The following is an 18,915-nucleotide window of genomic DNA, read 5'->3' on the forward strand; positions in this document are numbered from 1 at the left end:
ACCAACAATTTGCATGACTTTAAGAGAGGTTTAGAGGAATTCGTGGAGGATAGGACTATCAATGGCTACTAGGCATGGTGTCTATGCTGTACCTCCACTGTTTGATGCGGTGTGCCTCTGAATACCAGTTGCTGGAAACCACAGGAGGGGAGAGTGATCTCGCACTCAGCTCCTGCTTGTGGACTTCCGATGAGCCACTGTAAGGATGCTGGACTAGATGGGCCTTTGACCTGATCCAGAAGGGTGTTTTGTACAGTGGTACCTCGGGTTAAGAACTTAATTCATTCTGGAGGTCTGTTCTTAACCTGAGGTACCACTTTAGCTAATGGGGCCTCCCGCTGCCACCGCTCCATTTCTGTTCTCATCCTGAAGCAAAGTTCTTAACCCTAGGTACTGTTTCTGGGTTAGCGGAGTCTGTAACCTAAAGCGTCTGTAACCTGAAGCGTCTGTAACCCGAGGTACCACTGTATGTGTGTGTAGTGAAATCGTTCATAAATCTGGTGTTCTATTCTTGAGACCCATGCCATTTTTTAAGCAAATTTTTGTTTGTAAGGTTTTTTGGTTTTTTTAAAGGGTGAAAATTATAAATAGAGGCCACTCTATAAACCCTGAACTTGCAGGAAACTTGGGAAATTTGGTTTGTAGTGTAGTCTCATGCAGCTTGGGTAGTCCCAATGTTTCAAGCAAATTGGTTCTGTACGTTCAGAAGGAAGGCTTTGAAAACGATGCATTGAAAATGCTAAGGGGTTCTTCCAGTATTTTCTTCCTCTCTTGGGTGATCTTGATGTACAGGTGCTGTGGTGTGAAAAACGTACAACTTGTCTTTCGATTTCAGTTCATGGACAGGGTGAATCCCATGGACAAGCATATGGAAGTGATGATAAGCAAATACAATCTCGCAGCAGCACCAGTTGCCCCACAGCTTTTTGGAAATGCCGGCAAAGAACACATGGAGAAATATGGTATTACTTATGTTTGTCAACTATATTACCATTGCAAGAAAACACATTCAATAACCTCTTTCCTGTTTTAATTAATGATGTGTTGGATGATTGTCTGAAGACCTGTGTGTAGAAATAATTGTCTCCCAGAGCAGGTCGTTTTTGAGACTTTAGCCCCCACCTGCACTATACATTCTAAGGAGTTTCATACCACTTTATACAGTCGTGGCTTCCTCCCAAAGAATTCTAGGAAGTGTAGTTTGTGACAGGTGCTGAGAGTTGTTAGGGGATTCATATCCCCCTCACAGAGGTACAATTTCAGAGTGGTTTTAACAGTAAATCCTTCTAAGGGAACTCTGGGAATTGTAGCTCTCTGAGGGAATTAGGGGTCTTCTGACAACTCTCAGCACCCTTTAACAAACCTCAGTTCCCATAATTCTTTGGAGGAAGAAGACATGGCTGTTTAAAGCGGTATGATACTTCTTTAAATGTACAGTATGGTCTTCCCTCTTGCAATTTTTTTCCAGTGGTAGCAACAGCAATCTTTGCTGCCTGCTATATTTTTTGCTTTTGTTCTGTTGGCTATTACTTGCTTTTCATATACTATAGCTCCTGCAAATCTGTAACTGCTAAATTAAGCACCTTGTGAGCTGGAATGGAGTCAAAAGCAGCTTATGACATAAGCATTTAATAGGAAGCTTTTATACTAGGTCTATGAACATTTTGAAGTATGGGGTTATCTTTTATATAAGTAATATTGTCCTACCCCCCCCCCCCAAGCTTTTTGACTGGTTTCTCTCTCTCTCTCTCTATTAAGGATCAAAACAAGAACATTTCGCAAAAATTGCATGGAAGAATCATAAACATTCAACCAACAATCCGTAAGTACACTATTTGTGCAGAATTCTGGGGAGAACATAGATTTAGGGTTTCATCCAACTCATTTCTACCTGCAGTAAGCCACTAAAATTAATGGAGCTTAAGTTAGTCCTGTCCATTAATTTAATACAGTCTATTCCAAGTATCGTGAATGTTAGGTAACAATACCAAGAAAAGATTTTGCATGATAGGAAAACGTGAAACTTCAAAAGATTCCAGTTTTATAGACAGATCAATTATCTCCTCATTGCTGAAAAGCATAAATTTAGGAAGTTTTGATGTATAAATGGCTATATCCCATGATAGGTAAGTTTCAGGCACCCTCCACCATACCTGTATGCACCTCCAGCTGGGAGTGCCCTCTCACCAGCTGCCAACGGCTATTGCTGTTGAGGGAAGAGGAAGCAGCAGCTCATCTTTTGTGCTGAGATTCAGGTTGAACCTGCTGAACTGATATGACTTTCTGGAATGTGTAACTAAGGTCTAGATTCCAAGTTTGTTTTTTTCCCTTTCCCTTTCCTATCATATCTCTTTCAATTGTAGGCCATAGCGTAGGGGCCATCTTATTTCTGATCTTGTAATGAGTTCCAGGAGCCTTTTTCCTCCCTGAAAAATACTTAAATGATGTAGAGAAGCAGTGGCACACAGAAAACAAGAGTCAGAGAACAATTAACTCAGGTGGGCCATAGCCTCCATGCATGGCTCGGGTGTGCCTATAGACTTTCGTATATAGGAGAGGGAAGAAAACTCTTTGTCCATCATGCATAATGTTATGTTGGACAAGGTGGACTTTGGCTTGATGTGCAAAGTAGTTCCTATGTTCTCACACTCTGTTCACATAAGGCTGTTGTATTGTAGAATAAATAAATAAAAGGTGCCAAATTCTCTGTATTGAGGAGTATTATATTAATTGAGATGCAATTTCCCCTTGTATTTTCCCCTTAGGAATTCTCAGTTTCAAAAGGAGTACAGTTTGGACGAAGTGTTGCAGTCACGTAAAGTTTTTGATTACTTAACAATACTACAGTGTTGGTAAGAATGGCAGTGTTGCACCCCTCTCACCTTCTTAATTTTATTCTGCTAGTTTGTAGTCTTCTTTTTAGAAAATACTTTTTCTCACTGTATCTAGCCATAGATCAAAATATGTGCTAGGTCTTCCTAAGGAAAAATACGTGATTCCTTCTATCCCTGTGCAGTTCTTTCTTCTGTTAAGGATTCAGTGCTCTCAGAAGTAATATTTCTGAGCTACCTATGATCTGTTAAACTGGAAATCCTGGAGATGGTACCTGGGACATTCTGTATGCAAGAAATGGGATTGATGGCCCATCTCCACGTGCCGTCCCTAAGGGCCTTATCCATGCATTGCTTGTGTGTGGCATAAATGTATAGAGAATGCAGCAGGACACACAGCAAGCCCTGCCCCTGATGGGGCATTTTTCTCTCTTCCTCACCCTACACCTGTGCATTGTGCACGATTGTGGTAGACAAGAAAGCGTAATGTGTGAGCTCTTGCTCATGAGTAGGAGTGCCACATGTAGGGGGCATCCAGTTCTGCAGTAAAGCGGGAGGCAGGGGGAAGGCATATATTATAGGGAGCCCTTCTGGTCTGCAAAGAAGTACTGATTTCTGCAACACATGAAGTGGCCCTTTCTCTGGAGATGAAAAAGGGAGCTTTTGCTTGAGCTCCCTGCCTAAATTTCAGTTCACTAACATTATGGAATGCCATTCAACTTTTCATTGACTTAGGAAAGCTCGCTATAACATTGTCTTTGTTCCAGAAGCTTTTGAAATAATGACTTTTATAGCACATGTAACTACCGTATTTTTCGCCCTATAGGACGCACTTTTTCCCCTCCAAAAATGAAGGGGAAATCTGTGTGCGTCCTATGGGGCGAATGCAGACTTTCGCTGAAGCCTGGAGAACGAGAGGGGTCAGTGTGCACCGACCCCTCTCGCTCTCCAGGCTTCAGGAAGCTATCCGCAAGGCTTGTCCGCCCAGCGGGAGTTCCCGCGGGCTCGCAAGGCTTGCGGGTGGCAGCCTGCAGCCCGGAGCACGGGGCGCCCTCCGGAGGACGCCCCGTGCTTCGTGCAGGTGTCCGCAAGCCTTACGAACCTGGCCGGAGTTGCCGCCGAGCTGGCAAGGCTTGCGGATATCAGCCTGTTCTGGGGGCTGGGATCGGGGGAAGCTCGGGCTTCCCCTGCCCCAGCCCCGCAGCTGGGGGGGGGGAAATAATTTTTTTTAATTCATTCCCCCCCCAAAAAATGAGGTACGTCCTATGAGCCAGTGCGCCCTACAGGGCGAAAAATACGGTATATACATTGGATTGTATCAACTAAGCCTACTCACAGTAGACCCACTGAAACCAATAAAGTTAGTTATGTGTATTGATTTCAGTGTGTCTACTTGCAGTATGATTTGGTCACTGACAGCCCCATTTCTTTGTCTTGTGTGGATTAAAGTGTGATCGCTTTTAAGATCAGTTTGATCTTCAGAGTGATGCTGTTAAGCTTCTTTGGACCAGGAATTGACTTTTCTTTTGCTCTTAATGGGTGATTCAATTTGCATTGTGAATGATAATTGCCCCTTCCCCCTCTTCTGGATGTGAAATTCAGTATATATTGATTAAGTGACTCTCAAACTCTGCATCTCTTTTAGCCCAACATCTGATGGGGCAGCAGCAGCGGTGCTGGCTAGTGAAGAGTTTGTGAGGAAGAATGGGTTGGAGTCAAAAGCCGTTGAAATTGTGGCCCAGGAGATGATGACTGATCTTCCAAGCACATTTGTAGAGAACAGCTGCATTAAAGCGGTAGGCTTGCTATTCTAACATATGCATTGGCACTTGCTTTCAATGTGTTCTGCATTTGAGGAGACTTAGAAGTGGCGAGAAAGGCGCTTGCAGATGATGCACAGATAATGGTAGTCCTGGTAGCCACAAGGTACTTGCGTGTGATCTCTGCAGTAGTGGGGTTGGTTGGTTGGCATCTTTCTTTCTTGAGAGACAGTGAAGTGCGTCTCCAGGGGTGAAGTCAAACTTTTGCATTTGCAGCACCCAAGTAACCTCCCCCTAGTGGCAACCTAAGGCCTGGAGGCTGGATGCAGCCCAATCACCTTCTAAATCCGGTCCACAGATGGTCCAGGAATCAGCGTGTTTTTACATGAGTAGAATGTCTCCTTTTATTAAAAATGCACCTCTGGGTTATTTGTGGGGCCTGCTTGGTGTTTTTACATGAGTAGAATGTGTGCTTTTATTTAAAATGCATCTCTGGTTTATTTGTGGGGCATAGGAATTTGTTCATTCCCCCGTAAAAAATATAGTCCAGCCCCCCACAAGGTCTGAGGGACCACAGACTGCCCCCCTGCTGAAAAAGTATGCTGACCCCTGCCCTAGTGCAAGCCTGAGCAGTGTGTATGAAGGTCCTAGACAACAAGACCCCTCTCTTGGCCTTGTTGATGTGGTCCAAAGGAAAGCAGAGCTCCACCAGCTTGATTGCAGGAGGTGTGCAAGGCGCCATCCACCTGTCTTAAGGTTTGCACTCTGGATTTTTGTAGCCTTTACTCCTTAGCTTTTTCTTCTCCTGAAGATGTCATGCAAGACAGCAGAGCTTTAGGGTCAGAGTGTTCCTTTTCCTATGGCCTATCTTCCCAGGTTGACAAGCCCCGTCTGCCCCTCACTTCCCTCCACAGGACGTGCAGAAACCACCTTCTTGTCTCGTCTGCTCAATCTCCCCAAGCCTGTCTTTGCATGCAGGTGCCATTTCTAATTCACGGAGGGTTTGAGACCCACTGGTTAAAAAGAATAGTTTATTTATTGCTACATGCATATCCCATCTTTCTGCCAAGGATCTTAATGTGGCACACATGGCTTTTGCAACATCCCTTGATTGGAGAAATGTCTGGGTACTGACATTTTGTATTTGTGCAGGCCATTTATTTGTTACAAGTATTATAATGACGGGATATCTCCTGGATTTTCAGAATTTGCGAAGCAATAACTTTGACAGGAGTTGAGCGAATAAGAGCTATTAGTTCAAATACAAGTCTGTTATATTTTGTTAATAGGTTGGCTTTGATATGACAAAGGAGGCTGCAAAAAGATGTTATTCAAAAGCAGGCCTGAGACCAGAAGATGTGGACGTGATAGAACTTCATGACTGTTTCTCTGCTAATGAATTAATAACTTACGAAGCTCTGGGACTTTGTCCTGAAGGTATTCTTTAAATATTAACATTGGGCACAATCCAGCCTACAGTTTAATTCACTTAAGTCCCCAGTTAACTCCTCAAAGCTGACCTCTGGAGGAAAGGTAAGTTGACAGAAGCATACAGCCTGAGCCCCTGCCCACATGCTTCCTGAAGTTGGGCTTATTTCTCTTTCTTACTCGTTTCTTTCCAGTTGTGAATAATGTGTAGCTTTAGCAATGGGGAGTATTGAGCACTAGCCTTCCCCCCCCCCCCCCCGAGTCTGTATTGAGACTAGGGAATTTTGCTTCTCTAAGTGTCTCATTTTTCCAGACTTAAATTTAGTTCTCCACATTTTGCAGCAATTAGTGACTTTTTAAAAATCCTCATTACTACTCACCAGTATTTTAGTGCAAATCTCTCCTAATAAACCCGTTTCCTGTGCTGTTTTGACTACTGTAGAAATATTTTTGCAAACGATTTCACTTAATATAATCCATTTTTGTGTTACTTTCACAGTACATTTTTATGCGCGCTTTCCCTTTTTGTAACAAATGTTGCTTGGCAAACTGCATAGCAAAATTCAGAGGTGTGAATTTCAAAAGATAGCTGCACTGCAGTTTGCATTTTGTTTTGGAAAGTGAGAATTCAATAGATGAGATTTGAAATGAGGCCTGAATCAAATTGCTCCCCCAACCCTAATTAGGACAGGTTCTATTCAACTTTTTAAAAATGCTATTTAGTTTGCAATGGCCAGTCCTCTAGCTAAGCTTGCAGAGGACACAAAATGATTCAGGATAGAAAAATCCACTCTCTCCACACTTGGATGAACAGGCAACAAAATGGCAAATGAGATTCTATGTAAGTAAATGCAAAACATTGTGTACACACAGGGGCAAAAATCCTAATTTGATTTATAGCATGGATTTTGAACCTTCTGAGATAGAGGTCCACAATCTCTCATGGGAAATCTTTGTGGGGCTGACAGGCTGCTTGTGTGGACATCAGAAAGCAACCTTTGTAACTTATATGCACTGTGCTAGTATGGTGTTCAGGACAGAGTAGTGAATTTGGACTAGGGAGACACGATTAGGCATATAAACACAAACCTGCCATTTGCAGAATTATTCCTGACTGTCATGTTCAATATGACCTGGTCAATACAGTGGTACCTCGGGTTAAGTACTTAATTCGTTCCAGAGGTCCGTACTTAACCTGAAACTGTTCTTAACCTGAAGCACCACTTTAGCTAATGGGACCTCCCGCTGCTGCCGCACCGCCAGAGCATGATTTCTGTTCTCATCCTGAAGCAAAGTTCTTAACCTGAAGCACTATTTCTGGGTTAGCGGAGTGTGTAACCTGAAGCGTATGTAACCTGAGGTACCACTGTAATCCTTTATTGTTTACCGAAAAACAATTATGAATGTTATTCCTCTTCATGCCACTAGGGGGGTACATGGTCATAATAAAGGAGAACACTTGGAAGCCAACAGAAAAGGCTACATAAGCATGATCTGCATCTATTTTTCTCAGCAAAACTTCAAGTATCTTTTAGTCAGTGACTCATCAGTGGTTCCGCCTCCCCTTTAAGTTGGGGTGTTAGCATCCCTTATGGCTCAGATATTTTCTATACTTATCAATATATAAACACTCCTTTTTCCTATGTTGATGGTGAGTTATCTTAAAATGGTTGGCTTTGTAATCCTCTGCCAGCCATTAATCCTTTCTCCCTGCATTCTGTGGAGTATGTCAGTTTGGTCCTTTCAGTGTCTGGGAATTGTTGAGAAATGGCACTTCGTTCAGTGCACATGTCACTTTGTTCTCTGTGTTTTGCGTAGGTTGTTGATGATGTGGCATCTTGTATAGGAAATGCTAATCCCAGCCAAAGACCCTCAGTTTTGCATCCTTGACAAATGCCTTGTGATTGTTTTCCCCAGCGCATAGCTGCTTTGGGAGTGGATCACCTGGAGCAGAGCCAGTTTGGACTGAAAGGATGCTTAACCTTTTTTCTGCCTCTTGCTCCTCCGTCCCAGTTTTCTCCCTGCAGGGTTTTTAATTGTGACAGGCAGGCAAAGGGTTGAGAACTTTCCCAAAGCTTCTGCTTCTCAGAAAGGCTTCCATAGGCTTAGCTGTAACATTTCTCAGAAATATTTTTTGCTGGAAGGTTTATTTCCAAGAAAAACTCGGTGGGTGGCAGAATCACAGGCTATATGCTTCAAATTAAAGCCATTATGCCATAGTGCCTAATGAAGTCCTCTCATCTCCCCACTATTACATTGTATTAACTGCAAAAGTGTCAGATTTATTGAACTTAATGCAAACCTTTGTGCCTCCTAGGATTTTTCTTAATGCAAAAAAGCAAAAGAAAACCCAAAAACATAAGTTGCATTAGACCAGTGAATTGTAGTGTGGCTTGACATCTGATTATGTGTGTTGGACAAGTTTATAAGAACATAAAATGAGCCTGCTGGAACAGACCAGTGGCCCATCCAGTTCAGTGCCAGGTGCTTATGGGAAGTCTGTGTGCTAAGAGAGGAGCTCAACAACTTATATTGATGAATAGGGCGAGTCTTATAATCCTTTCAGCTAGATAACATCTATGTGTACCTAGGGGATTTAATTTAAGATGCACATATTATTAATCTGTCCTCTCTCTCTCTCTCTCTCTCTTAGGAGGAGCTGGTGAGCTGATTGACCGAGGAGACAATACCTATGGTGGAAAATGGGTCATAAATCCAAGTGGCGGCTTGATTTCAAAAGGACACCCACTGGGTGCCACAGGTAACTCAATGTACCGGTAATCTTTTTATCTAGTGCTTTTAGTATTTGCATATGGGAAACATGTTTGTGTGTTACTTTGAGCCAGGTTTTTATTAGTCCACCTTTTATTTGATTTGGAACAGTTGCCAGTAACTACTGGATTTGCTGATCTTCCATTTTGACAAGGCTGAATTGCAGAGACTTTGTCGCCTGCCATAGTCTCCAGGTATTCCTGAACTACAGTCCAATATTCTGTAACCAGGGAGTAAATCCCAGTGGGATTTCACTTGTGAGTAGGCATGGATCAAAATGCACTCTTAAAGCACAGGGCCGGTAAATCCTTATTTGGGTGGAGTCCAACATAATGCTAAGTGAAAATTCCATCAATGCAATGATTTCTGCTTCTCTAATGGAGTATTCTTTCCCTCTCATCCCCAACCATCTGAAGCAGATTTGCAGAGGGGCACACATTGAGGGCAAGGAAGTCCCCTGCAGAAATGGGAATCCCTGCACTGACGAGAGGCAGTAATTGAATACCAACCTTTGTTTCTCCCTCTCCTGCTTTCATGGGTACAAGCATCTGCTTCTAGTAGGGAGGCAGGTTGAGTGTCTTGCCCTGGCAACTTGTGGACCAGATGACCTCCTTTGGACTGGGAGTGCTGCACAGGTTTCTGAATTATTCAGCTTTGTTCCATGCTTTAACACTTCATAAAAGGTAAAGGTAAAGGGACCGCTGACCATTAGGTCCAGTCGCAGACGGCTCTGGGGTTGCGGCGCTCATCTCGCTTTATTGGCCGAGGGAGCTGGCGTACAGCTTCCGGGTCATGTGGCCAGCATGACTAAGTCACTTCTGGTGAACCAGAGCAGCACAAGGAAACACCGTTTACCTTCCCACCTATTTATCTACTTGCACTTTGATGTGCTTTCAAACTGCTAGGTTGGCAGGAGCAGGGACTGAGCAACGGGAGCTCACCCTGTTGCGGGGATTTGAACCGCCGACCTTCTGATCGGCAAGCCCTAGACTCTGTGGTTTAACCCACAGCACCACCCGCGTCCCTTCATACATTAGCATTAATCCTAGCTGAGTGTCACTGAGAAATGCATCATGTCTCTTTCTGTCACAAATCCACCCATGGAATAGCAGTGGAATTTTTTTTTTCACACATCCGTGTTTGATGTTTTCATCCTAAACAGAAACTGATCTGCTTGCCAAAATTTTAGCATTTTGAAGCTCTTGCAAACTCTTCATCAAAAATGTGATGCTTTTTAGCAGATTTAAGCTGCCCTTGTTTCAGGGAGAAAATCAGACAGTGGCCCAACTAGTTCAGTATTGTCTACACTGACTGAGAAGTCCACAGCTGGTTTATTAGTAAAGCACAGCCCATAATAGGAACTCAGAATGAACTGAAACATTGCAGATAATTTGTGACTTTTTGCATGAGTTTCAGCACAGTGCTGATGTTTCTCCAGTTTCCATCCTATTCACCCTATTCATGGACATCATGGATGGATAAAGTTGTGCTTATTCTAGAGTTAATCCTGTTTTAAAGATTGCTGTAAGATATGATTTGATTTTGTTTTGGAAAAACTTTCAAGACTTGGGACTCCTGGCGATTTAACTTAGATTGTTTATCATTTCTTCCACCTATTTCTGGCCTATTTTTGCAGCCATGAGCCCTGTGGAACGCTGTTCCTCAGGGTGGCTCACCAGCCACCAACACTGATATCCTTTTGGCCACAGGCAAAGATGTTTCTCTTTCCCCAAGCATTTGAGTATTTTGTTTATCTTTACAGCGGTTGGTGGGGTATATATTCATCCTTTTGAGGGCTGTCTCTTGTGGTTAGACCTGAGATAGAAGGGTTGTTGTTATGGCCTGATTACTGTGCTTTGCTTTTAATTAACTTGTTTTTTCATATATTGCATATTTTTCTATTATTTGTAAGTTACTTTGAGACAGTGGTGTAAAGTGACTAACAACCGTAAGTAGTGATAATAAAAATTGTAAAAAGAACACTGGAAACTTTTTTTTAAAAGAAAGCCAAGTTCTTAAAATTTAATAGGAACTTGTAGAAAGGTCTACATTAGAAATGTCACATTTTGCCTCCCTCCCCATTACTACAATAACTTAAATTTGGACATGGATTCTTTGGACTCTTGTTCTATAGTAGATTGCTGCCTACTTCCTCAATAAGCAATGCGGCCTTCCAATTTACTATCTGTTCTTTCAAAAGTGGTGGCAGGAATTTATCAGTTAATTTATCAGCCCTTTAGAATATTGAACCATACATTTGAACTAGTTCGTTAGCTTCATTATGATCTCTGGCATGGAAGAATTTTTTCTGTGCATCCTTACTGGGCCTCCTTGTAATCTGAACAGTGAGGGCTAGAGTGTTAAGGGTGTCAAGGATTCTGCTGGTGTGCAGAAAGTTGGACTTCAGCCCTGCAGTTCTGTGCAAACAAGGGTTTGACAGAAGTTGCATGATTGTTTGGGCTGACTTCAGCATTGATCCTGGAGGGAGATCACTCTTTGGTCAGAGTGATGCAATCTCCTATGCTGTAGAAACTTTGCCACTCCATGGCTTTTTAGTGCTTAGTATATATGCAGGAGGTGATCTTCCTCCACCTCCTTGAGCTAGTCTGTTGGCAACATCCTGAGAGCTAAGGGCTCCCCCCTGAGAGATGGGATGTACAGCACACAGTAGCATCTTGACTGCTTTGTCATTATGGTTTGGTTTCTAGACTTTATAGTAGATACCCTCCACTTGTGTAGTTGAAGGTGGGGAACTGTGACCCTCTAGATGTTGTTGGATCCCAACTCTCATGGGAGTTGAAGTCCACTAACATCTGGAGGGCCACAGGTTTCCTATTCCTGATGTCCTGAAAGAGATCACATCCTGGGCAGGAATAGAGCTGGATGTCTTCAAGAAGCGATGGCCTAGTTTGTGAGCTACTATGAGAAGGCAGACTTGCTTTGGGTGTTCTAATAATTTCATTCTGGCTCCATGGGTGGTTCTTGGAAGGCAGCTATTTGATTTCCTCATTTGTCTTGGAAGAGGTGACTGTCTTACATCCTGCAAGGCGAACTTGAAAACCTCTGGACTGACATTGGTGTAGCCTTGACTCTCTGAATGGATCGCAGTGGAAATTGAGCAGGCGCTGTGACACAGAATAGGATTTAGGAGGTTAGAAGGGCTATCTGTGACACGTAGGAGGACTCTAAATGGACTGCACATATCCTGAACTTGGATCGAATTCAAGTCTTGTTCCTGGACCACCACATCTGATTGCCAACTTTCATTTACACCTAAATAGCTGAAAAGTGATCACAGCTGAAGTTAAGTGGCAGATCTATTGTTTGCAGCAAGGGTGGCTAAACTGTGGTGGCCCAGCTGAGCGTGCCAGATTCCAGGGGAGCCAGTGCTCAGGGGTAGTGGAAGTTGCCGTTCAACTATATATCTTGAGGGCTACAAGCTTTGGAATTAATTTGTCTAAGAATCCAACCTAAGGAGACTGATAGGATGTCTTAGGAAAACAATAGCTAGGTTATATTCACTAGAGTTGCCTCAGTGTCATGAAAAATGCTTTCTAAAGAATACCTCAACTCCAAGCCTGCTGTGAGTCAGAAGGCTTGTTTTCTGAGGAAAACTTTTAGAGGAAACTTTAAGCCATACAGAGGCTTTATTCAGACTCTGTTTTTTCACTGGTGGTGATTTTTATTATGCTTTCTTTTGTGGTTGTGTGTCTGAAATAATCTGTTCTGAAATATGTGGCAAGAAGAGGCATCTATCTTAAAATTCTGAAGTTACTAAAAACTTGTTTGGAGCATTTTCTAAGACTTCCATCTGATGCACATTTAAGCTAGGAGTGACGCTCATTGAACAAAACGGAGCTTACTTCTGAATAAACATGTACAGGCTCGGCCTTGAGCTCCAATATTTTAATAAACAGGAAAAATATACTACGATCCAGCCTCACATGAAATTTGGGACGGCATTTTGTTTCCCAGTCACTCGGTATATATTGAAACATTTACTGTTTAAAGGCTCGTGTTAATAGCTGTTGTTTTAATGTATCTTTTAAGCATAAAGGATTCATTCTGATTGCTCAAACATTTGACCCACTTCCTTTTGCTTCCTCTCGGCTGGGCGTAATGAAACAGCATGATGCTCTTATAATACAGCTTGATCTACATTCTCTGCATTTGATGCGTTAGGTCTGGCTCAGTGTGCTGAACTCTGCTGGCAGCTAAGAGGAGAAGCCGGAAAGAGGCAGGTTCCCTGTGCAAAGGTTGCTTTGCAGCATAACTTGGGCCTTGGAGGTGCTGTGGTCATAACTCTGTACAGAATGGGCTTTCCTGAGGCTGCAAGGTGAGCTTTTAATTTTTGTGTGTGTGCACCCTCTTTTCCAGACCTATTATTTGTAATCTTACTCAGCTTATCTCATTTACTTTGAACATAGAATCGTATCCAGACAACTGCTATACAGAACTAAATAGTTTGAAATCCCATGTCGTGTTGCATGATCTTAGTGGCTTATTTCTGCATATGTGTTCTGCTTTAATACCAAATTAATTAAAGAAGGAGAAAGTTGGGGGTCCTTTTGTTTCTTTATAGCAGGCAGGGTATTGCTTGTAAGTACAAATCTGTGGCTCAGCATTTTATTTTTTTAGGGCCAGCTACTCTGGTTTCTTCAGCCACTGGAAACTTTAATTGTGGTTTTGGTTATGGATAGAATTGCTGTGTCTTAATCATGTTCTCTGAAGTCTGGTTCCATGTTGAAACAAGAAAACAAAAACTTAAAAGTAAACAACAGTTAAAGGAATGTGCAGAGCTGGCAGTTTCAAAACGATTTAGAAAACTAAAAACAGGCAATGGAGACGAGGGCTATAAACTGTGCGTGCTTTTTTTTTAAAAAATGTCTCAATACTTCTGCATACATAGTAAGGAAATTGACTTGCAAATTACTCACAGTTCACTGCCTGTGGGTTTCTATTTTATTTGGCTGCTGAGAAGATTCAAATAACATCCTAAAGGTTCCACATTAAAAGCCATTAAAATTAGCTTGCAGGAAATATACCTAAGCTTCATAAATTCTTTTGTAGATTTTCTTGCCAATAGTGAAGCAAGTCACAGGTGTTTGTCGCGTACTTTTACACTGCAACCTGGATTTTCCTCCTTCTGTATTCCAACTTGGGTTTTGTGGAGATTCAGTGGGATCTTGGAAATGTTTTTCAAGTCAAGTGAGAGCCACCCACGCTAGAAGATAAACTTCTTTAGAGACATTTAATTCATATGAGCAAGAGTAAGAAACACTGTTTGATTGCTATCAAATTAATGAAAGGTTTCTTTGAGCGGAGGCTGTTTGGGTTTGGCTGTTTCAGGGTTGGAAAGCCCTTACGTGTGGGAGTAATTGCCAATCTTCAACTGGCCTCTCCTAAGGACTCACATGTGCACCTTTGTACACACTTCTGCACACTCACATGCACATTCATGCATGCACTCTGGTCTCCATTTTCATCTATAGATCTCTCGCTTTTAAAACTGGGTTTAACAATACACATAACACTGGATTTGCAGGCTTTCGTTCCACAGAAGTGCTTTGCTGCTTTGCATTTTAGAGCAGAGGAACTTGCTCTTCAGCCCTCTAAAATGTTAGTGCTGGAATCTATGCTAATAATTCTATTTATTAATTCACAAATGCTTCTCTTTTATAGCACAAATGTTGGAAGGCACGTTGGAGTATAGGCTTGGCTGCTCTATAGTTCATAGCAGGCTGCCCGAATAAGAACTGGTCTATGATACAAAATCAGTTCTTTTGATGCCCCATAATTTGTTTGTTTAGAAAACTTACACCCCACCCTTCTAATACATTTGCATTTTCCACCTTAACAACAATTAAAAATAAAAACAATTCCTTGAAATAAATAAAACAGCTTGGAAATGGAACCAAGCTTAGCAGATAAAAACATTCCAAAATGAGGGTTTACAGTAAATAAATAAATCTACCAGAAATCTCCTTACTACAACAGGAAAATTTTAATTTTAAAATGACATTTGATCATCTAAGGTATTCCACAGTCTGGGCAATCAGCTACCAAGGTCTACCGGAAAAGCAAGCATGGAAGGGTTAAAAGAATGGCTGGGGAGCAGTTATAAGTTGGGACTTGAAACCCAAAGATGTAGCATAGTGCCAGGATATTTTCTTGAAAGGTATGATGAAAACACTGAAAAGGTTGACCTACACATATAATGATGCTCACAGATTTGGATGGCTTTAAAAGAGGAGGAGGACAAATTTATGGTACCTAAGGCTGTGTTCTTCCACTGTCAAAGGTAACATGCATTTGAATACCTGTTGCTAAGATTCACAGTTGTGGAGAATGCTGTTGCAGTAAGGTCCTGTTTTTAGGCTTCCCCATGGTCCTCTTTTTGGCCACTGAGAGATCAGGTTCGGGCCATTAGCCTGATCTATCATGACTGCTTTTATGTTTTGAGGCCACTATCTCCACGAGTAATGTTCTGGATTTTAAATAGTCCTGGGATCATATAATTGCTGAAGGCTCTTCATCATAGCACAATATATGGTGTTTCTCATGCTGAACTAGAAAAATGAACCTTTGAACGTTTGATGCATTTAGATTCTTTCCCAACATATATAATGCAATCTATCCTAAGTTCTTTATATATTCCCCAAGGGTTTAGGATAGATTGCATTTTCTCATCACAGTAATCCACTGAGGAAGATGAGGCTCAGAGATGGTGATTTGCCAAATGTGAATTTCAGACATCTAAATCAAGTGCTTTTTCAGAAGATAAAGTCAGTTAGATTTTGCTTGTATTGCAGCTGCCTCTGGCTATCTAATTGCAAAATCATGTTGTTAGATCTTCCCTGATTATGCAGCTTGGTTGTGCAACTGAAGCTGGGAGTTAATAGCGGGTAATTAGGTGAGAGGTGACTTTGTTCCAGAGTTTCATTGTACACTTGCCATAATTACTGTTTACTGTTAAAGTTATTATGCTGAGATTGATTACCTCTAGTAATTATTTTAATCAATATAGAAAATTGGATTTCGCTTATGTGGTGTGAACAGACAGAATTGTGTGTCCCCACACCCAATATTGGTGTATTGTTTTTTTCTCCAAAAAAGCAAAATACTTGTATTAGGGTGAAAGGAATATGCAAAATGCCTCTCTCATCTGTGTTTCTAGTGAGTGCAAGGGCAAGCACTAGAGAAATATCTCCCCATCCTTCTGAATTACATGGATGATAGAAGTTCAGTTCCTTTTAATGTCCTTTCCCCCCCGTGGGATTCTGGAGGGGTTTCAAAACCCCCAGCAGAATTTGATTATGTGACCCTTATTTGTTTGCATGTGGGCAATATTCTTAAAAATATAAATGGAGTCATGGTTACTCCCTTACCACACTTCTTAGGTCATTTTAATTGTCTACCCACTTTATCACAGAGACATCTATGGTTCTTCAATTTGAAATAATTGAAAGAGATGACATTCCCATGCTTACACATGGGTACACAAAATACACTTTGGGGTGTGCGCTACAGTCACTCAGGTAAGCTTAACAAATCTTTATGTGACTTTCTCCCATTTCAGGAATAGGCAAATCCAAGCTATTCCCACCAGGGCAGCTGTGGATGGGTTTAAGGCAGATTTTGTCTTCAAAGAAATTGAAAAGAAGCTTCAAGAGGTATGTAAAGTAACAAAACATGTTTACGGAATAATTTTGCAAGGTTGCAGTTCATGTTTTGGCAAGGATTAATGGTAAAACATGCAAACAATTACTTTCCTTGAAACAAACTTGTTTGCCAATTATTGTTCCGGTTAGAAGTCAGATTAATAGTCAAGTTGAACATTTTTATTTCCAATGATTCCTTACCCCCTTACCCATAAAAAAGAAGGTTATCCAAAGCAGGGCACAATTCTGTCCTAAGACAACAACATAGTGATTTTGTATTTAGTTAGATAATAGCTGACTAAGGCCTCTGACGTACAACTTGAACTTTACAGCTTTTTTAAAAAAATTCAGCTGTTGCAACTTGTGCAATAGCAGGCATCATACTAAAATAACCCTTTGTGGGATTGTCACTAATCAATTTTGAAAGTATAATTTCGGGAGGTATGGGAATTGGGTTATATTCAACCCCTGGAGGCAGCCTCTTTACACACACACACACACACACACGCACACACACACGCACACAGCATCTATAAAGAATTCCTCCCATTTTGCATATGCACATCCTGCTGCCATGAGAAGTATTTGACAAGGTTGCATAGCTGCTGGATCCAGCTCCCCATCTTCCTACAGGCTATATGAAAGGCAGACTCCACCATGCACAAGAGTTGGGGGTAAGCTGTGTCCTCTGGCAGGCATTATGCGTTGACATAAAACCATTCCTCACATTCTTATCTATTATCCCTATTGTACTTTCCCCCCAGAGATTAAGCTTGCAAAATGCTATGTCAGGTATTTTGTCCATTATGAACTGGCCCTAGCAAATGGTTGCTTTGCAGATGGTAGTGAAGTTTCTCGTGGGTTCTCTAAGTTAGATTTCTCAAACTCTAAGTTAGAATTCCAGTCCCGAGGCAGCAGCTTTATATAATGGTGGAGTCGCTTCTGCATCTGTAGCTCAGTTGCTTACACCAGCCAGGGTGGAAGGAGAGAGGGAAGACAAATCCTACCAGCCCTAAAGCTGGTTCCATGAATGCGTCTGATACCATCAGGCGATGATGGCAGTGGGGCAAATTAGGATCTAGCAGATCTCTGGCTGGCTCAGCCTCTCCCCTGGGGCAAAAGGGGTTTGGATTGCAGCCTCAGCATGTCAGCAGCAATTCAAACTTAATTTCAGAGAGTTTGGTTGCTATTCTTTTTGTTCAAGGTCTGAACTCCCCTCTCCCCATAGCATATAAAAGAAAACAAGTATTAAGAGACCCCTGCGCTTAATTTCTCCTATACTTATTTTCCACTGGTTTTGTAAGAGAAGCCCAACATTTAAAGTGCCACTTTGCATTGAAAAATGCTTTAAAACACTGGCCTCAAGTTGTTGGCATGTGTCAGTGTTTCCCTAGTTAATTTTCCAATTTATCTGGGGTATGCCAGCAATCTGATATGAACAGCTTGGGGGAAAGATTACATGGATTTTCCTAGGCTTAGAATTCAAATACTGGGAAAGCCTGCGGTTTTTCCAATAATAGAAGGAGGGGAAAACACTCAATAAGCAGTGTATGTAATGCTGTTTTTCAAACTTGGCACTTGGTAGAGCTTGTATACATTGCTTGCGCCATTGCTCTGCATATCAAAAACCTGTAACGAAGAAGAAGGGTTCTAAACCAACCTTCTCCGCTTGCATTCTCTGCCGTCATTGATTTAGCCTTATTCTTGCCTGAGCATGAAATCTGGAGTTGGGAAATTAAGCAAAATAAATTGCTACCTGAGTGGTTTCAAGTTTAGCAGAGAGGTCATAATGCAGATAACCAAATGCTTCACATGTTGCCTCAGAGCTAAATCCTGTTACGTTCCATGGGACTTGCTTCCTAGTATAGGAGTAGCCCATGTGGTGCTTTCCAGATGCTGGACTGCAAATGTGATCATCTTTGACTATTGGCCATGCTGTCTGGGGCTGATGGGAGTTGTAGTCCGACAACATCTGGAGGACACCATTTTGCCTACCACTGCACTCGAAATTTGCAGGGGGTTGCACTGTCCATCTGCATTCCCTGTTGAGGTTTTGTTTTTGAAGAGGCTTCCGTGGTACCGCATGCAGGGGGGGGGGGGACTAGACTGCAGTTCAAGGACACAGAAACAAAAGTGCTTCTGGGCCCTGCAGACCATAAAAGAGCACATGGGGCAGTCCAAGCATGCAAACATTTAGCATGGTGTGGAAATACTTGATGCATTCTGTAAGCTGAAAATGCTGTCGGTTTTTCGTCTGTAATATATTATTGTTTCATGTTGATTGCAGGAAGGGGAACAGTATGTCAAGAAAATTGGTGGTATATTTGCCTTCAAAGTAAAAGAGGGCCCTGGAGGTAAAGAAGCAACTTGGGTAGTTGATGTGAAAAATGGTAAAGGCTGTGTGGATTTCGACTCAGGTCAGTACTGCTTTTGCCACCACAAAATATTAATATTTTATTGCAA

At 41.9% G+C, this 18,915-nt stretch overlaps 1 protein-coding gene across 1 annotated transcript in view; it reads left to right on the forward strand.

Annotated features, from left to right (window-relative positions):
- SCP2 (sterol carrier protein 2) overlaps nt 1-18,915 on the forward strand; it is a 28,549-nt gene that overhangs the window by 5,850 nt on the left and 3,784 nt on the right. Inside the window, exons 6-14 of the mRNA XM_083448143.1 lie at nt 836-962; nt 1,759-1,822; nt 2,766-2,852; nt 4,477-4,627; nt 5,881-6,028; nt 8,673-8,780; nt 12,974-13,127; nt 16,371-16,464; nt 18,740-18,869. Of these exons, the coding sequence (XP_083304269.1) occupies nt 836-962; nt 1,759-1,822; nt 2,766-2,852; nt 4,477-4,627; nt 5,881-6,028; nt 8,673-8,780; nt 12,974-13,127; nt 16,371-16,464; nt 18,740-18,869 (1,063 nt within the window). The remainder of the gene's footprint in view (nt 1-835; nt 963-1,758; nt 1,823-2,765; nt 2,853-4,476; nt 4,628-5,880; nt 6,029-8,672; nt 8,781-12,973; nt 13,128-16,370; nt 16,465-18,739; nt 18,870-18,915) is intronic.

Source organism: Podarcis tiliguerta, assembly GCF_965153285.1.
Source record: "Podarcis tiliguerta genome assembly, chromosome: 6".
NCBI classification, from domain to species: Eukaryota; Metazoa; Chordata; class Lepidosauria; order Squamata; family Lacertidae; genus Podarcis; species Podarcis tiliguerta.